Source organism: Oncorhynchus keta, chromosome 5 (genome assembly GCF_023373465.1).
Source record: "Oncorhynchus keta strain PuntledgeMale-10-30-2019 chromosome 5, Oket_V2, whole genome shotgun sequence".
Classification (NCBI taxonomy): domain Eukaryota; kingdom Metazoa; phylum Chordata; class Actinopteri; order Salmoniformes; family Salmonidae; genus Oncorhynchus; species Oncorhynchus keta.
In genome coordinates, this window is record NC_068425.1 from 14251157 (window position 1) to 14270279 (window position 19123).

Sequence of the window (19123 nt, forward strand, 5' to 3'; positions counted from 1 at the left end):
GTATTGTTAGATATTACTGCACCGTTGGAGCTAGAAACATAAGCATTTCACTGCTTCTTCGATAACTTCTGCAACATATGTGTACGCGACCAGTAACGTTTGACTTGATTTGTTAACACTATCGCTCAGAGTCTGGTCGCCAGGCCAATTACACTGTACTTGGCAATGGACTTGGCAAACCATTTCACAAAGAGAACCTGCCCTTTTATTACAGTGAGCAGTGGGGAGGCGGAGGTGGGTTTCCTCCCAGCGTTTGGGCCTTGCTACCTAAACCTGTACGGCAGTCCCAGGGAGTTCACTGGCCTCCCAGACCCGTACGAGGAACTCAACTTTGGCAAGGTAAGACCATCCCTGGGGTTGAGGACAAGTGCTTCAGCTCTGGTAAGATGTTTTGCTATTCCTTTTTCTTATTGTAAATATTTGCATATCTAACATGCGCTTCTCTCTCACAGAAACATGCAATTATTAAGATTCAGAATTAAAAATTGTTGTAGATAATCAGCTCTTGTAGATGAGAAACGATTAAGCATTCACCCAGGGTTTATTCAATGGTGACCTGTGCAAGTGAAACCTGTTCTGGACGCAGCCAGCATTGGACTCTCTTAGACAAAAATACATTTTAGCTTATATAGGCAAGGAACATCTGGTTTAGATCAGTATTCTCTTTTCTGCTGAGTTTCTTGGCAATCGTATCTAATCTATAAAACATACAGGTATCTAATTTATATACTGTATACCCCCCCCTTCAATGTAGAACACGTGGGAATGCCACATTTCATACTTCGATTCCTCAAATCCAGATAGTTCAACTTGGGTAATAGCTTTAAAGCACACCGTACAGTTGTCTAACACAATTGTCATTAAGCTTAATTGTTCCTTCACAAAACTATACATTTTTTTCTCAAGTAATTTCCTGTGTTGATAGGAACATCTTGTGTAGCAACACGATTACAGTATCACTGTGTTGTTTCATCTCTGTCTGCCTGCCTGTCTGTCTGTCTGCCTGCCTGCCTGCCTGCCTACCAGGGTGAAGGGGTGGCCTACAGGGGCAGAGTCCTCATCGAGCTCTCCACTCAGCTGGAGGGCAAAGCTGACAGGAAGCTGGACAACATCTCCAGTGATGACATCCTGGCGGCCCAGGTACACAGAGAGGGTGGGATCCTGTCATAGCTGGGATATTGTTGCTTCATGTATTAATAAAGGTTATTACTTCCGGAATTGACTTCCTTCACTTCGAATTGACCCCAACCCTGGTACGAAACTTGCAAAACGTAGAGAAGAACTGATGAGAAATGGATACAGAGAAAGCTAGAAGGGAAAAGTTTACCCTCCATCTAGATTTCTTGTGTGTAGACCAGTGTTTCCAAATCCAATTTTGATTTAGTCAGGCAATAACGCACCTTTAATGAATGTACATTGGAATTGAGCACCCCTGACCTCTTGTTTGTGCTTTCAGAAGTACCAGCGGAGGAGGAAGTTCTCGCTGTGTGCTGTGTTCCACAGCTCCTGCATGCTCCAGGAGCCCGGTGAGCCAATCCAGTTCGAGGTCAGCATCGGTAACTACGGCAACAAGCTGGACTCCACCTGCATGCCGCTGGCGTCCACAACCCAATACAGCTGTGCTGTGTTTGACGGTGAGAAAACCTAGACTATACACCAGTGGTTCTTCAGTCCTGATGGGTACCCTCCTGGTGTGCTAGCTATTGTTCCAGCCCAGTGCCAACACATTAGACCTTGATTGGACCTGATATTTGAACATTTACAAAATATAGATTTTTTTTAGCACCCATGCTTCGAGAGCATGTGTTTGTTTATTTATCAATTCTAAAGGCACAAGGCAGACCAACTATACACAGTCATGAATATGAAAACAGGAAAACATGCAGTGCCTTCGGAAGGTATTGAAACCCTTTGCCTTTTTCCACATTAAGCAAATTCCTACACACAGTAGCCCATAATGACAAAGCGAAAACAGGTTTTTAGAAATGTTTGCTAATTTATAAAAAATAAACAGAAATATCACATTTACATAAGTATTCAGACCATTTACTCAGTACTTTGTTGAAGCACCTTTGTCAGCGATTACAGCCTTGCATCTTCTTGGGTAGGACACTACAAGGTTGGCTTAGTTGTATTTGGGGAGTTTCTCCTGTTCTTCTCTGCAGATCCTCTCAAGCTCTGTCAGGTTGGATGGGGAGTGTTGCTACACAGCTATTTTCAGATCTCTTCAGAGATGTTCGATCGGGTTCCAGTCCGGGCTCTGACTGGGGCACTCGGGGACATTCAGAAACCTGTTTTTGCGTTGTCATTATGGGGTATTGTGTTTAGATTGATGAGGGAGAAAAAAACAACTATTTCTCAATGTTAAAATAAGGCTGTAACAACAAAATGTGGGGAAAGTAAAGGGGTCTGAATCGGAATACTTTTCTGAGGACACCATTCATTCCTATCAAAAGTGCATTGCTGTTTCCAATGCAGTAGAGACATTCCCATACAGCAGGACTAAATTGTCAAGTTGTACAGGTATATACCACTCTGCAGCTTGAACTGAATATGACTTAGTTCTGTTTCTCCTGTAGGTAACCACTACTATTACCTGCCCTGGGCTGACACCAAACCTGTTGTCATCCTCACATCCTTCTGGGAAGACATTAGCCACCGATTGGATTCAGTCAACATCATCCTCTACATCGCAGACAGACTGGTGAGAAACACTTCCAACAAATCGACCAATCAAATAATCAATCAACCAATCATGGGATAATTCTCAGTTGTTGCAACTTTGTTATTTTGTTGTCATTTCTTCCAGGAATCCAACCTCACTTCTTTGAGAACAGCCATCCTTGCCAAAGCCTCAGAGGCGCGCTTGGCTGAGATCTGGCTCAAACTCATCAACCACATGATTGAGGATCTGAGCAAGTAAGACATTCATCGATCGTATCTCAGCTTATAATTGTTTCTTGCTAGGTTCTGTTAGCTTCCTTCTAACTTATCCTAGCTTCACGCTAGATTCAGATAACTTCATGATATGTTCTGAATGCTTGGTTGTGATAATTTCATGCTAGGATCTGGTAGCTTTGTGCTTGGTTATGATAGCTTCATGCTAGGTTCTGATAGCTTCATGATACATTTTGATAGATGAACACTAGCTTCTGATAGCTTTATGCTAGGTTTTGATAGCGTAATGCTCGGTTCTTAAAGCGTCATATAGGTTCTTAAAGCTTTAAAGCTTCTGATAGCTTCAGTATAGTTTCTGTAGCCTCATGCTAGCTTCTGATAGCTTTCAGGTACCAGATCTTGAGGGCAGGCCCAACCTGACGGCTCTGGACGTCCAGATTAAGAAGCTGCGTGATTCGGCGGTGGCCATCATCAGAGAGATGGCCAAACGCTTGAAGGAGGAGGCCACCGACGTTATAGCTACTCTGACAGACATCGAAGACTGGCTGGAGAGACTGAAACAGCTTGCAGAGGAGGTCAGGAGCAACAAGACGTTGACATTCTCACAACATTCAGGGTTCAATAGCACATTGAATATTGGAATGTCCTTAAAGTAAGCCCTTATTTTGAGGGTGCCATGACTTGTTATAGGAGTGCCAAGCCCACTCAATTTGAACCAGCTTGTATTGTCTCTCTCTCTCTCTCTACTACTGTCAACGGAAAACTCTCTCTCTCCCCATCTCTTAATAATCTCTCTTTCATACCTGTCTTTCACTCTTCTCTCAGCCCCAGAACAGTATGCCTGATGTGGTGATCTGGATGCTGCGTGGAGAGAGGAGGGTGGCGTACGCCCGTCTCCCAGCCAATCAGATCCTCTACTCCACCTACAGTGAGCAGGCCTGTGGGAAATACTGTGGCAGGACCCAGACCATCTTCATGCAGGTACTAGGATGGAGAACAGACTGATACTAGTGATAGTAGTACCGTAGTAGTAGTAGTAGTAGTAGTAAGTGTAGCAGTATGATAATGGTAGGGAAATTCTATGGCAGGACCCATACTATCTTAATGCAGGTATTATGATGGAGAACATAGACTACTGATCATGCTACTACTATTGTCAATAGTATTAGTAATATTAGTGCTAATAGTAGTAGTACTTGTTTAAGTAATAGTGGTATAATTAAGCAATACGGCCCAAGCGGGTGTGGTATATGGCCAATATACTATGGCTTAGGGCTATAGACAGGCACTCCGATTCGACAAAAATCAGCCCGCTGCTGAATCTAATTGCCTACCCCTGGTATAGTGGTATGATAATCGTAAAGGAATACTCCAGCAGGACCAAGACAGTATTCATGCAGTTTCTAAGGTGTACAGAGAGTTAAAACTGATGCCACAGACATTGTTAGTGGATATTGAAGCGAAACTGGTTGAAATGACGTCATTATAATCAGAAACTGATGTCTTTTCAAATTGTTTTTCTCAGTTTTGCCTGCTGGGAAGAGGCTCATAATCAATCAGTTTTGTGTCAATGTCCAATGACAATGTCTGTCAGAGTGCAAAGAGAGGAAGAGTCCAGGGGGCGGATGTGTTTAAACGCAGGTGCATTGGTTTAAACCTCAGATATGGCATAAACATTTTGAGAATGTAACGGCTCTCCTCTTCGTCTGATGATGAGGAATAGGAATCATCGGACCAACACACAGCGTGGTAAGTGTTCATAGTAAATGTAATTAAATCAACTGAACACTGAATGACAAACAACAAAGAGAGTGAACGACACAAAACAGTCCTGTAAGGTGAAAAAACACAAAACAGGAAACAACTACCCACAAACACAGGTGGTAACAGGCTACCTAAGTATGGTTCTCAATCAGAGACAATGATTGACAGCTGCCTCTGATTGGGAACCATACCAGGCCAAACACATAGAAATACAACACACAGAACAAAACAGAATGCCCACCCCAACTCACGCCTTGACCAAACCAAAATAGAGACATAAAAAAGGAACTAAGGTCAGGACGGGACAGTATCCCCCCCCAAAGGTGCGGACTCCGGTCTTGAGCAACGAGCCTGCACAACCTGTCCTGGATGGATACCCCCTGTAGCCCAGCAAGTGCGGAGAGTTGGAACAGGCTGCACTCTGCTGTGCTGGCGAACCGGGGACACCGTGCTTAGGGCTGGTGCCGTATAACCCGGGCCGAGGAGACGCACTGGAGACCAGATGCGCTGAGCCGGCATCATCGCTCCTGGCTCTCTAGGCCGGCCGATTCGAGGAGCTGCGATGTAGCGCATCGGGCTATGCGTGCGCACTGGGGCACTGTGCGCTTCACCGCATAACACGGTGCCTGCCCGGTCACTCTCTCGCCACGGTAAGCACCGGGAGTTGGCTCAGGTCTCCTACCTGACTCCGCCAATCTCCCCGTGTGCCCCCAAAGAATTCTGGGGCTGCCTCTCGTGCACGTTACCTCGAGCCAATACCTCGTAGTGTCGCCCCTCCGCTCTAGCTGCCTCCAGCTCCTCTTTTGGATGGCGATACTCTCCCGGCTGTCCCTTGCCGTCCAATATTTCCTCCCATGTCCAGGAGTCCATTACCTGCTGCTTGGTCCTTTGGTGGTGGGTAGTTCTGTAATGGCTGTTGGTGGAAGAAGGTGAGGACCAAGGCGCAGCGTGGTACGTGTTCATCTTTATTTATGAATTGAACACTGACTAACAAAACAACAACGAGAACAACCGAAACAGTTCTGTCTGGTGCAGACACAAAAACAGAAAACAACTACCCACAAACACAGGGGGGAACAGGCTACCTAAGTATGGTTCTCAATCAGAGACAGCTGTCAATCGTTGTCTCTGATTGAGAACCATACTTAGGTAGCCTGTTCCCCCCTGTTTTCATAGGTGATGTACAGTAGGGTTGGATGATATACTTAACACCTGTGTATTTCGAAATAACCCAGGTAGGATTTTCAATACTGTCAATATAATTTAATTACATTAGCCGGCTTGCTAAAGGTAGCTAACGCCAATTAGTGCTAGATATGAGAATCTGTATACCGCTCAACCCCGATGAATAGTATTTAGTTTTGTTGTTTGTTTGTTTTGGCCAGTACCCCATGGACAAAAACAAAGGCGTGAAGATCCCTGTCCAGCTCCGTGTCAACATGTGGCTGGGCCTCTCTGCCCACGAGAAGAAGTTCAACAGCTTCTCAGAGGGAACCTTCAGTGTGTTCGCAGAAATGGTATTATTGTTATTCACATGGGTTTTGTGGCAATGCTTTGTTTTGGTTGGTATTTTACCTGGTCTTTACTATGCTGACAAAATCTATTTTCCCTCACCCCCTCTTTCTCACTCTCCCTTTTCACCCTCAGTATGAGAACCAGGCCCAGGTGTTTGGGAAGTGGGGCACCACAGGGTTGGTGTGCCGGCATAAGTTCTCTGATGTGACTGGGAAGGTGAAGCTGAAACAGGAGCGCTTCATGCCCCCCAGGGCGTGGGAGTGGGAAGGCGAGTGGTTCGTCGACCCCGAGAGAGGGTGAGAGTGACCTGTTGGCATGCTTAAACACACCCACGAACACATACACACTCATACTCACTCACACACTCATACTTATACTCATATCCACACACACTCACACAAACTAACTCAGACACATACACACACACACACACAGAGACGTTTGTGGACCCTGATAGATGGTGAGCGGTAGATCTCTAGCGCTATAAATAACTGAATTTAAGTAGAAACTTCCTGTTTTCATTGTTTGTTTTCAGTAGTTTACATTTCAGTTGGACTACCCCACACAGACAAATCAAGCTTAGTCTGGCATTGCCTGTGCTTGTGGTTAGGGAATCATCCTCTTTCCGTCTCTATAGATGTGCAGGGAGTCATAGTAGACTGAGTACACAATAGTCCCACTTCCACCTCATCCACCCCACCTAATTCCTCATTGTTTGCCTCTGAGTCAGGAGTGCGCAACACCAGCCCCCTTCATAGTACTCCTATAGAAACACTTCCCCAGACAGTTATCTCATTGATTTGGTTGATTTGACCTTTCCCCAGACACAGTTACCTCATTGATTTGGTTGATTTGACCTTTCCCCAGACACAGTTACCTCATTGATTTGGTTGATTTGACCTTTCCCCAGACACAGTTACCTCATTGATTTGGTTGATTTGACCTTTCCCCAGACACAGTTACCTCATTGATTTGGTTGATTTGACCTTTCCCCAGACACAGTTACCTCATTGATTTGGTTGATTTGACCTTTCCCCAGACACAGTTACCTCATTGATTTGGCTGATTTGACCTTTTTCCAGACATTTCTTCAGTGGTTCTGTAATCCCACCTTCTTTCCACTAGAGCTGAGCATTCCTGGACTAAAGTCCAGCTGCCAGTACTCTATAGTTTAGTGGGATCAAGCCCGCTATTTGTGATGTGTATGTCTGTGTTTGGTTTTACTATCCTTGTGGGGACCAGAAGTTGTGGTGGTTCATTTCTTTACTATCAAATGAGGAGAGACAAACTTATCAGACAAGTCAGAGTTATGCTTAAACTAAATCTTCAATAGTGAGAGCTTTGCAATAGCGATGACTTGTCGACGAATCACCTTTTCTAATGATCCGCTGAGAGCGGCGAGACAAAAGTACAAAGGTCTTTTATAGCCAAGATACACCCCTTTCAAACTACATGATGAACAACAGATATATAGAATGGGTCACAAGGTTAAGATTTGTATGAAAGATATCTATAATACATAGCAGACAGTATCTGCTGTGTCAACAGTTTTCATTGTGTATAGACAAGTGTCTGGCCCTCCGACTCCAAACTGGAACCATCTCTCTCTGATACGGTATAGAACAGAAACGTTAACTCATGCTCTGGAATGTTCTTTAGGTTTTATCACCCAAAGACATCGTAAATCTCCTGTCAGTGTTATCTCCCAGACGCCCATCCTCAGTAGAACACATACACAATAGCTATAAGAATACTCTATTCTGTCGAATAAAACAACCATTTGATGCAATAAAAGTATTATAACATAGTCTTGCAATTTTTCTCTAGACAAAGTCCTCACAGGGATAGTAAAACCAGGAACATTTTGACAAGACGGGACATTTCGCCGGTCCCCACAAGGAAAAAGGCTATTTTAGGCTTCTAGGTTAGGTTTAAGGGTTAGGGTTACAATTAGGTTTAGGGTTAGGTTTAGGAGTTAGGGTTTGGGTTAGGGGTTACGGGTAGGGGTAGGGGTTAAGGAAAATATGATTTTAAATGGGAATCAATTGTTTGGTCCCCACAAGGATAGTCAAACAAACGTGTGTGTCTGTGTGATTCAGCCTGCTAACGGAAGCAGACGCGGGGCACACAGAGTTCACAGACGAGGTCTTCCAGAACGAGACGCGTTTCATTGGCGGGGAGTGGAAGCCTGCTGCCGACCCCTTCACAGACGTGGTGAGACAGAGCAAGACACACACACTATTGCTAGAGACAACCCTGTCGCCTGCAACTCAGACCCCTCTATCTACAAGAGGGAAGAGATATGTAACACTGAAAAGTTAAGCTGACCCCTCAGTGTTACATTAATTCTCCTTCTGGGATGAAATTGAATGTTCTCTTTTTCTTATGAAAAGAGGCCAACGAAACTGAAGCCATTTCGTCTGTTTCCCTTACAATTTGATCTCCTAGACTACGTAGCGACAGGTGCTCATCCCTGGATTCATTTTATGCACATATCACTCACTGTCATGTTTTAAGTAATGTTTCCCTTGTCAAGAGAGCTGCATATAGCCTGCGTACCATTCCACTTTTTGTCTCTCCTTGTCATACCAAGAATTGTATCTAAAAAATCAAAAACAAGTTTCTTAATAACAGTATAACAGTAACCTTGACAGATGACACCGAGTACAAGCAATGAAGACGGGTCTGGATTTCAGGCTAAGCTGCGTAGCCTTGATGTTTTCAAACTGTGACGCCTATTGTTTCGATGTCGTGGAGTTTACACAGCCTTTTTCCACGATGGTGCTTGTTTGAATCCCATAAATATAGAGGCTTAGTTAAATACTTGATAGGAGACTGGAAACCAACGTGAATCAATCCCTCCCCACACAGAGAGAGTGCTACTTTTATAAACAGTGTGTCTCTGTATTGTTTTGATGTTGTAATGTGATGTCATTGTCACATGTTGATATGCAGCCACTGTGTAATGTCGGAAGTGACTGACTGTGACTGTTCTGTGTAGAATGGGCAAAAGAGCCAGAGTCCAGGGGAGATAGAGTGTCCTGCTGGCTGGAAGTGGGAGGATGACTGGAGCTTCGACAGCAACAGGGCTGTGGATGAGAAAGGTAAAGAAGCACTGGAATTATTCTCCTTCATATCCATAACCCAAATGCTAACACTGGGATTGATTGTATGGTGTACTGCTGTATACTTGTTTCAATCAATCAAATAATCAATATTGTTTAAGGATCCATTATCATATGTGGAACAATATGGCACTGTATAGTATAAAATGTAATTGATAAACCTCTTCTGTACTGTATTTTGAATTTACCTACTATAACCAATATGATACTACAGTATAAAGCTGAATGTCCTCTGACTCTGTATACCGTTTGTCACTGTGTGTGTTGTATACCAGGTTGGGAGTATGGCGTCACCATTCCCCCCGATGACAAGCCCAAGTCCTGGGGAGCAGCAGAGAAGATGTACCACATCCACCGCAGGAAGAGACTCTTACGACCACGCAGGAAAATAGCAGACACTAAAGCAGCACCTGAGGTGAGCGGAGGAGGAAGAAGAGAAGTGGAGGGAGGAGGGGGAGGGAGGGAGAAGGAAGAGGAGGCGGAAGTGAAGGAGGAGAAGGAAGAAGAGGAGGAGGGGAAGGAGGAGGAGGGGAAGGAGGAGAAGGAAGATGAGGAGGTAAGGGAGGAAGAGCAGGAAAAGGAGGAGGGTAGGAGGAAGAGGAGTAGAAGGGGAAGGAGGAAGAGAAGGAAGGGGAAGGGAGGAGGAGAAGAAGAAAGGAAAGGAGGATGGAGGAGAAGGAAGCGGTTATAGAAGAAGAGAGGAGGAAAATGTTTAGTGTGCAGGGTAGAGTGGAAGCATGTGTGTGTCTGTATGTCAATTTCGAGGGCTAAAGTTCTAGTTCTTACACACTGTCCACTGCCTCTCCGTTGACTCTACAGAGGCGGGATCCCGGCGAAGGCTGGGAATACTCGTCCTTGATTGGCTGGAAGTTCCACAGGAAGGAGCGTTCGTCTGACACATTCCGCCGTCGCCGCTGGAGACGCAAGATGGCTCCGTCAGATGGGATAGGAGCTTCAGCCATCTTCAGGCTGGAGGGGGCGTTGGTTAGTAACTTCTTCTGAGTTCAAAAACAATTACACAGGAAGGCTACACAGGAAGGCTAGACTTAAACTAGATTCATACCACACATCAAAGTACATCAAAAGTGCTTCATTTGACAAATGTTGTTTTTTTCACCCGCAGAAGATTGACGATCAATCATCAATTTTGTTGCTATCCCAGCTGTGTGACTGGGTTGTGGAAATGGGTTGTGGAAATAAATAAAATACTACTTAAGCTACAAAGTGTTAGGTTCTAGTTAAACAGAGTAAAAAACTCACGCACACTTATTAAAGTTCAAACCGAGTTTATTCACCCACTGGGTCATACAGCTGCATAAGACAAGGAACATATTCACACAAGCACGGGTATTTAACCCTTTCTCCTATGCTGAGTCCCTAGTTACACATCCGAACAGCCAATACACCTCTGTTGCTATCAAGATGATTAGTGATACATGTTCTTCCTCACTTCATCTAACTTGACCTCTGTCCCAAAGGACTCACTCCTCCCCAACTCACGGCTGTCATGTTGACTTGTAACCAGACTATGTCTCTTCTCCCATGGGATCCCTGATGGCTAACGATAACATATGTAAACGTTATACATTCCCCTCTCTCCCTCAGTGACATGAATACGTGTATTTCATATCTAAAAGTCAGAACCCATCAAAAGGCTTTGGGAAACCCAGTCCATGAAAATACAATGGAATTTGGCCGAGGGCCTTTCAGTGTGTTATCTTGATTATAATATCCTCTCATTATTCTCCTCCATCTGCCCCTTCCTGCCCAGTGATCCTGGTTGGCAAAGCACTCAAAAGGCACAGATTAGACCAGCGTTGACTCATGCCCTATTTATTTCAAATCAAATCAAATTTGATTCACAGTGTTGTGCTATTTGTGCTGCCGTACCATCCAGAAACAAACCCAAACTCCTAGTCCCTGGACACTTATGGAGATTCAAGAGGATTGGATAGATTTAAGCAATATCGTTATAGCTCCAGCAGGCTCCAACAGTCTCTAATGAAGGCATTGCTAGTCCTGTTCTGAACTGGTCTCTCTGGCTGTGTTTACACAGGGAGCCCAATTCTGATCGCTTTCCCACTTATTGGCAAAAGAGCTGATCTGATTGGTCAAAAGACCAATTAGTGGGAAGAGAACAGACTGGGGGTGTCTTTGTAAACTCAGCCTCTGTGTTTTGTCTACAGGGGGTAGATGTTGATGAGAAGGCCAGTAAGAAGGACGCTGCCAGACTGTTTGGTGCCAACACACCCACCGTTTCCTGTAACTTTGACCGTGAGTAACATTGACCCATGCCAGCTGATTGCAGACACTGATTAAGGGATTAAGGCTGTGGCCACACAGAGATGGATGAAAGAGTATGAACAACACATATGCATTGGTCACAGTCCTGTTTGTCCATCAAAAAAGTAAACTAATTCACACATGTTGCATACGAGTTGCGTACTTAACAAGATGGACAACATCAGCATTTTGTTGTTGACAGATAGACATTCATCATCTCCTTTGTTCGTGAAGGTATGACTCCACAAGAAAAAACACTGGGCCAAATGTTGTTGTTTTTTACGGACAATCTCTGTCTGGCCGCGGCCTAAATGTTGATTTCTCCTCAGATTCCTCCACTCCACTGCCCTTCCTCTCAGGAAGTCTGGGCCCACACTTTTCAGATTACATTAAATCACTATCACTCTCTCTTCAGGGTCGTATATGTACCATCTGAGGGTGTATGTCTATCAGGCCAGGAATCTCATCGCCATGGACAGGGACAGCTTCTCAGGTGAGGAACATCATAAAATGTAGATTAATGGAGACTTTTTAAAATTGTATTACGTACCAAGCGGGTTGTTACATCCATACCATTGTTTGTTAGCTAGTTCTTGAGCACCGGCCACATTCTCCTGGCTAGTACTTTTGAAACATCTAAGCAATGCTAGTGGGAACAAACTGGGTTGTTTCCACTAACGTTGCATGGGGAAAGAGAGAGGTGGAAGTGTAACCCGATCCTCACAGCAGTCGTAATTTAACCACTAGCTGATTAAACTCGTTGTATCAATACAATGAGTGTGCTCTGGTCTTCTGCTTCAGATCCCTACGCCCATGTGTCCTTCCTCCATGTGAGTAAGACCACGGAGGTCATCAGGGCCACTCTGAACCCCACCTGGGACCAGACCCTCATCTTTAATGACATCGAGATCTATGGAGACCCACAGACCATTGCACTCAACCCCCCCAACGTGGTGCTGGAGCTCTACGACAGTGACCAGGTGGTATGTACCCTATCCTACCCTCACTTACCCTACCAGTTGTAATGTGTTAGCGAATCTTACCAGCCGAGCACTGTACATACATGTGATGCACTTATGTACATGTATGTGGTCAATGTGTGCGACCACCACTAAGTACATTTCAATGAATCCTGCGAGTCCGAGTCAAGTCAATACATTACGGCCGTCAATTTCCATCCACTGCCTGTTCACCTGGACTTATTCACCTGTGCCCTGTTAAAACTTCTTAAGGATCGGCATTCAGTCAACAGGACAGTTGTAAATCATGCAGCACGTTATGTCAAGATCGCAGATTTTAAAGAAACAACAAATGTCGGTACATAAAAGTGTCTTATACCGGCTGAAAGCTTCAATTATTGTTCATGTAACTGCACTGTTACGGTAGCTATTACTGGGACAAAATGCCATGCTATTGTTTGAGGAGAGCTCCTAACAGCAAAACACTTTTTTCACCGCAATAGGTTTGATAAATTCACCTCTGAAGGTGACGTGTACTTAAATCAGAGCAAGATTTCAGAATGTATCATCCAAAGGGTCCCAGAGATAACATGAAGTGTCGTTTTGTTAGATAAAATCCTTTTTCATATCCTAAAAAGGTCCAAATAGCATGCACGATCGATTTTGTATTTCCACTCGTTCAATTTGCAAAGAAAGGAATCTGTGAAAATCTCATCCTAAATGTGGTTTCAACCAGCCAAATCACGTTTGTATGTATTCCTCAGAGATCCTAGAAGGTAACAAGACTTCACTATATCATTAGGGGTGTAGTGTATCCTATAGGACACCATATTTGGTCAGAGAGCGAAGCCTTCATGGCACGCCGATGATGCGGGCGGTCATCACTTGAACAACTGTATCTTTGTCAAATAAGCACCAATCGGGGTCAAACAAAGCTAGCTAGATAGCCAATGAGCTGGGATTTACGGGAATATCCGGAAACCATGTATGTGTCGTAAAATGTAGCTACTAACCTTGTACGACAGCATGCCTTTTCATTTTAGAAAAAATGATACAGATATTATTTTGTTGGAGTTATTTTGTTGTTTTGCAAATGTTGAACTTATAATATGGCTACTAATACTTAGAAAGCTAAATCAAAGTCCAAGTATACAGATTTGACGATATTCTTGCAGAAAAATTTAATATGAATGAGAATGTTTCCTTCACGATTTGCCCAAATGTACCTGGGGACTTCACACTAAAAGTATTGTAGTTCAAGTTTTTGATACTTCAAGTTTTCCATCTGAAACTTTGCACATACACCACTGCCATCCTGTGGACACTATCGGAATTACAACCAGAGTGATGGCAAGAGCTGTGACCTTTCTCTTGCATTTCAAAGATGGTGGTAGAAAAAAAACAGTTGTTTTTTTCTTTGTATTTTTTTCTACCAAAACTAGTGTGTTAAATTCTCCTACATTCAATTCACATTTCCTCAAATGTCAGTGTTTTCTTTCAAATGGTACCAAGAAAATGCATATCCTTGCTTCAGGGTCTGAGCTTCAGGCAGTTAGATTTGGGTATGTCATTTAGGCGATAATTGAAAAAAAGGGGGCTATCCCTCTCCAGCCCTGTCTATTTCAACAATGTCATATTGTAGGTTCAAGAATATTTTGAAACCATTGTTTTTGACTAGTGCAAGCAGTTGATACTTATCTAGTTATCTGTTATTATTTTTCTTTTAGGCATGTATGTTGGAAGCATCTGTCCTTGTAGACAAAAGATAAATAAATAATGTTGTGTTTTTCTTTACTGTTACTCTTGTACTATTAGCTAGTTATTTTTTAAGGTTTTACTTGAAATGATCTGGATATGTAGATGTTTTGCCTACTTTAGTTGGATGCACTGATTGCAAGTTGCTCTGAAAAAGAGTGTCTGCTAAATGTACTAAAATGTAAATGTAGATGCTACATATCCCTGTGCTGTGTCCGACTCTCAGGGTAAAGACGAGGCCATGGGACGCTGTACATGCCCCCCTGTGGTGAAGCTGAACCTCGGCACAGTGGTCTCCCCCAAACTGCTGTGGTTCCCCATCACCAAGAAAGGCCGCAGCGCAGGAGAGATGCTGGTGGCTGCCGAGCTTTTGCTGAAAGACAAGGTAAAGTACTACCCAGCTAGCACATAATGTTCTGAGAACTGTATGTTTCTTAGAGCTTCGTGGTCCTATGTTTATTTTGCATACAACCTTCCCGCAACATTCTGGGAATGGTGCTGGATAGTTGCTTGGCCTTGGAACATTCTCAGCACATTTAAGGAACTTGACAAAACACTTTATTTTCTTGGAATTTCATTACTTTAACAGAATGTTTCCAAAAGTTCAAAGACAGTGACATTGAATTAAAATGCTGGTAATGTTCTAGGAACGTTCTCCAATTTGTTTGACATTGGAATGTTCTGCAATATTTCTGAGAACGTTAAGAATCAACAATTCTTCTGTGGGAATTTCAGTACTTCAGAATAACTTTTCTTACAGGTTTCCTCATGGTTCTATTTAAAGTCATGCTGTCAAATTGTTCGGAGAACATTAAGAAAAACGTTTGTTTGTAACGCTCAGAGAAAGTTTTTAGAATGTATGTTAAAAACATATACATTACGTTCTTCTCAGCATCAACAAAACTCTCTCTATCCTCTGTCTTGTTAAGTGTGTTCAGGTGTGTTGGCCGTGCCCACTAATTGGCCACACCTGATCTTAATGTGTACTTGTTTCCTTTGAAATGGGGTCTGTTTGTAGATTAAAATGAACACCTTTTGTATGAGTTTTAAAAAATATGGCATGCTAGCTCCAACCTGGTGGTACAGTGGGCTAATTCCATGGATAGACAACAGAAGCTCATAGGTTTGCATCTCACTGATGCTATGCCACAATAAATGCATGATTAATGCCTAAGCAAATTAATTTTCATGTGTCCTATCTGTGCTTGGAGTTCAAAACATTTAACCCAAACTAAGCTAGCAGTTTTATTAAAAGTCTCAGAAGGTTTTTTAATTGTCTTCAAATAACCTAGAATTTCCATTCTCTGAAAGTTTTGAAAACTGCCAGGGAAACTTTCAGAGAACCATAATAAAACATTCTCAGAACCTTCCTGCAACTTAAAAATGTGCTTTCCTAGAACAGGTGAAATTTTCACTTATGTTCTAAGAACGTGGCTTCTCTTATGGCTTCTCTACCAGAACAAATGTGAAACCAAAAAAGTACGTTCCCAGAACTTCCAATGAAGCAAATATGCTAGCTGGGTAGTGCCCAGTGTTGCTTTGTTGTTAAGGTGAAAGTTGCGCCTAACCACAGATCTAGGATCAGGTTTCTTGACCCCTAACCTCACGCGCCAGGTGGGTGGAAAATATCTGACTGTGTGTCAGTGGTTGATGCAACTTCCACCAACTCCAGTCCAGGTCTAGTTACTGTAGAGCACTTATTTTTGTGAAAATCATGATTTAAAATAAATTTGATTGATTGATGTGTATTACTTTTAGGCCAATGAGAGTGACTTGCCCCTGGTGCCCCCCAGACGAGGAGCAACACTCTACATGGTTCCCCAGGGAATCAGGCCTGTCGTACAGCTTACCGCCATCGAGGTGAGGCCTCAGGCAGCCCGTAACGCCATCACACACACACACAAACACACATACACACACACACATAAAGACACACACACATTCTCCTGTGTGTGTGTGTGTGTGTGTGTGTGTGTGTGTGTGTGTGTGTGTGTGTGTGTGTGTGTGTGTGTGTGTGTGTGTGTGTGTGTGTGTGTGTGTGTGTGTGTGTGTGTGTGTGTGTGTGTGTACATGCACATTCTTGCTCATGTGTGTGCGGTGTGTGTTGTGTCCTAGATCTTAGCCTGGGGTCTGAGGAACATGAAGACCTACCAGTTGGCCACAGTCACCTCTCCCAGTCTCATGGTGGAGTGTGGGGGGGAGGTCGTCCAGACGGCCGTCATCAAGAACATCAAGAAGAACCCCAACTTCCCCGGATCTGTCCTCTTCTTTAAAGTGGTACTGCAACTTCCCTTCAAACTCAGTGTACTGTATAACAGTTCTCTCCATGAGATATACTAGTAATATCAGGGACTGGAAGGAAAAGACAAATGCTCTGAATGAACGTGACATGAATGTACTATATTTTAGTTGTATTTACTGGTATTTTAACTGTACACCATACGTACTATAGATTTGTATCCAAGGTGATACTTAACTAGTTTGGTCTCAGATATGTTTGTGTTTGACATTGACAATGACCATAGGAGCTGGCAAGACAACACAAACAGATCTAGGCTAATCTTTAAAGCTGAAATCCACGAAAGGCGTCACTGGTCGCCTCGCAGGTTGACGTTTATTGTCCTGGAGGCAGAACTGTTAAATTTCCCCTTGGATAGGAAAGGGAATTCAACTGAAATGTGTCTTCCGCATTTATTCCAACCCCTCTGAATCAGAGAGGTGCATAGGGCTGCCTTAATTGACATCCACATCTTCGGCGCCTGGGGAACAGTGGATTAACTGCCTTACTCAGGGGCAGAACGACAGATTTTTACCTTGTCAGCTCAGGGATTCGATCCAGCATCCTTTCGGCAAGCTGCAAAGTCAAAATTGGCTCTATTGTAAAAATTCATGAAAACTAGAATGACCTTTTTGGTCTTAATTTAAGGTTAGGGTTAGGCATTAGGGTTAGCAGAGTGGTTAAGGTTAGGGTTAGGCATTAGGGTTAGCAGTGTGGTTCATGTTAAGCTTAGGTTTAAAATGAGATTTTATGACTTTGTGACTGTGCCAGCTAGTGACCACGCTGCAGAGCTGCCTCCAGAAAATGATTCATGACAAAAAATGCTAACCTGCGTTCGCCCCAGGCACATTTGTTAATGTTTTTGTAACAGAGGAGATGAGCATCCATCATCATGTTAAAAAAAATAATAATCCTAGTGCGTACTCTGATGTTCTATCATTCCTGCAATGATGTCAGAACTGAGTAAATCGCATTCGTTGCTTGAAATAACGTCTTTGTTGTTGTAATATCTCAAACGGACGTGGAATTATCACCACTACAGATTCCAGCTTTAAGGACCCCGATTATTGATGCATTTTCCATCCCAATGAAAAATGACTTAGGTTGAAATGTTTGACAACCATTAAGATAAACCAGTTGAAATGTCTCTGCATTTAAGCTGATTGATATTATGCTTTCTGTTGAATTGATTGATCGTCTTCGATTCGATCCTATCGTTCATGCACTAACTGTAAGTCGCTAAGACCATCTGCTCAATGTCTAATATGGATATGTAAAATGTAGTTTCTGTATCACTGGTAACACTGAGTTGTCTGAGCCAGGTTAACCCTGCCCCCCTCCCCCTACCCCCAGCTCCTACCCAAAGAGGAGATATACACCCCTCCTATCGTTCTGAAGGTGATCGACCACCGGCCCTTCGGTAGGAAGCCCATTGTGGGTCAGTGTACCCTCTCCCTGGAGGAGTTCCGCTGTGACCCTTACGTCACCAATGCTGAGGTGGCCATGTCTTCCAAAGGTACACACATACAAACAGAACCACGTATGCATGCACACAAATACACATGAACGTATCCACGAATGTGCACACAGATACACACACACACATCCACACACACATCCACACACAACATTGCTAAAGTACTGTACTGTATGTGTCACATCTATTTACTACCCCATTTCTTTTCTGTTGTGTATTATTGTAATAGTGGCCATGATGGCAACAACTCAAGGAGACATCATCATTAACATGGAGGATAGGCCCATCCTTAATACTGAGGTAGCTACTGTAAAACTCAAAAAGGACTTTACAGTATTAGCTTGTGTTGTGTTGTTTTATCAGAAATGTACCAGCACTGTAGCCTGGGTGCCATGATGTTTCTGCTGTCTTGTAAAAATAGCTTGGCATGACAATGAGTGACAAAGAGTTGACAAGATGGTACAAACAGATCTGGGATCAGGCTAACGTGTTGTGTGGTTACACATTCTGATGGTTTTTATTCTGTTTTTCTTCTTAGCTCCACAAAGAGAAGGTGAGATTTTTCCTTTTTATGAATACATATGATCAAGGACGGAAAGAATCAAAGGATTTGACCGAGTCAAAACGTGCTGTTATTGAGGCTTATTGGAGTCTGCCTGTTTTGCAGGAGGAGGAGGCAGTTGACTGGTGGAGTAAGTTCTATGCCTCTGTGGGAGAGCACGAGAAGTGTGGGCCGTACCTCAAAAAAGGATACGACACTCTAAAGGTACAGTGAGAACGATCTACCACTTCTGTCTCCGAGACTGAAAGGTTTGAGTTGACCTGTTTTTTTTTTTTTTTTTTTTTAAGTCTCTTTTGTCTAACAATGGTCACAAGGATTGTTCATAGTACTTTTCCCATCAATATTTAACACCCACCTGGGTTTTACACGACAACCTGTACAATGGTGATGCTGTGAGAAATGTGTGTTTTCTTATATGATTGATGGTGTGAATTGTGTGTATCGTCTCAGCTATATCAGGGTAGTATAATACAGCCAGGTCCCAAATGATTGACACCTTTTGATTAG

General features: G+C 43.3%; 1 protein-coding gene across 1 annotated transcript in view; it reads left to right on the forward strand.

Moving 5' to 3' along the window:
* The window catches only part of LOC118365784 (myoferlin-like), a 55720-nt gene that overhangs the window by 21677 nt on the left and 14920 nt on the right, over positions 1–19123 (forward strand). Inside the window, exons 18-40 of the mRNA XM_052518767.1 lie at positions 215–339; positions 1027–1140; positions 1457–1634; positions 2580–2704; positions 2810–2919; positions 3281–3473; positions 3724–3879; positions 6048–6179; positions 6310–6473; positions 8277–8391; positions 9179–9281; positions 9578–9717; positions 10122–10286; positions 11489–11576; positions 12001–12078; positions 12387–12568; positions 14526–14684; positions 16058–16159; positions 16415–16576; positions 17931–18093; positions 18284–18354; positions 18593–18607; positions 18722–18820. Of these exons, the coding sequence (XP_052374727.1) occupies positions 215–339; positions 1027–1140; positions 1457–1634; positions 2580–2704; positions 2810–2919; positions 3281–3473; positions 3724–3879; positions 6048–6179; positions 6310–6473; positions 8277–8391; positions 9179–9281; positions 9578–9717; positions 10122–10286; positions 11489–11576; positions 12001–12078; positions 12387–12568; positions 14526–14684; positions 16058–16159; positions 16415–16576; positions 17931–18093; positions 18284–18354; positions 18593–18607; positions 18722–18820 (2939 nt within the window). The remainder of the gene's footprint in view (positions 1–214; positions 340–1026; positions 1141–1456; positions 1635–2579; positions 2705–2809; positions 2920–3280; positions 3474–3723; positions 3880–6047; positions 6180–6309; positions 6474–8276; positions 8392–9178; positions 9282–9577; positions 9718–10121; positions 10287–11488; positions 11577–12000; positions 12079–12386; positions 12569–14525; positions 14685–16057; positions 16160–16414; positions 16577–17930; positions 18094–18283; positions 18355–18592; positions 18608–18721; positions 18821–19123) is intronic.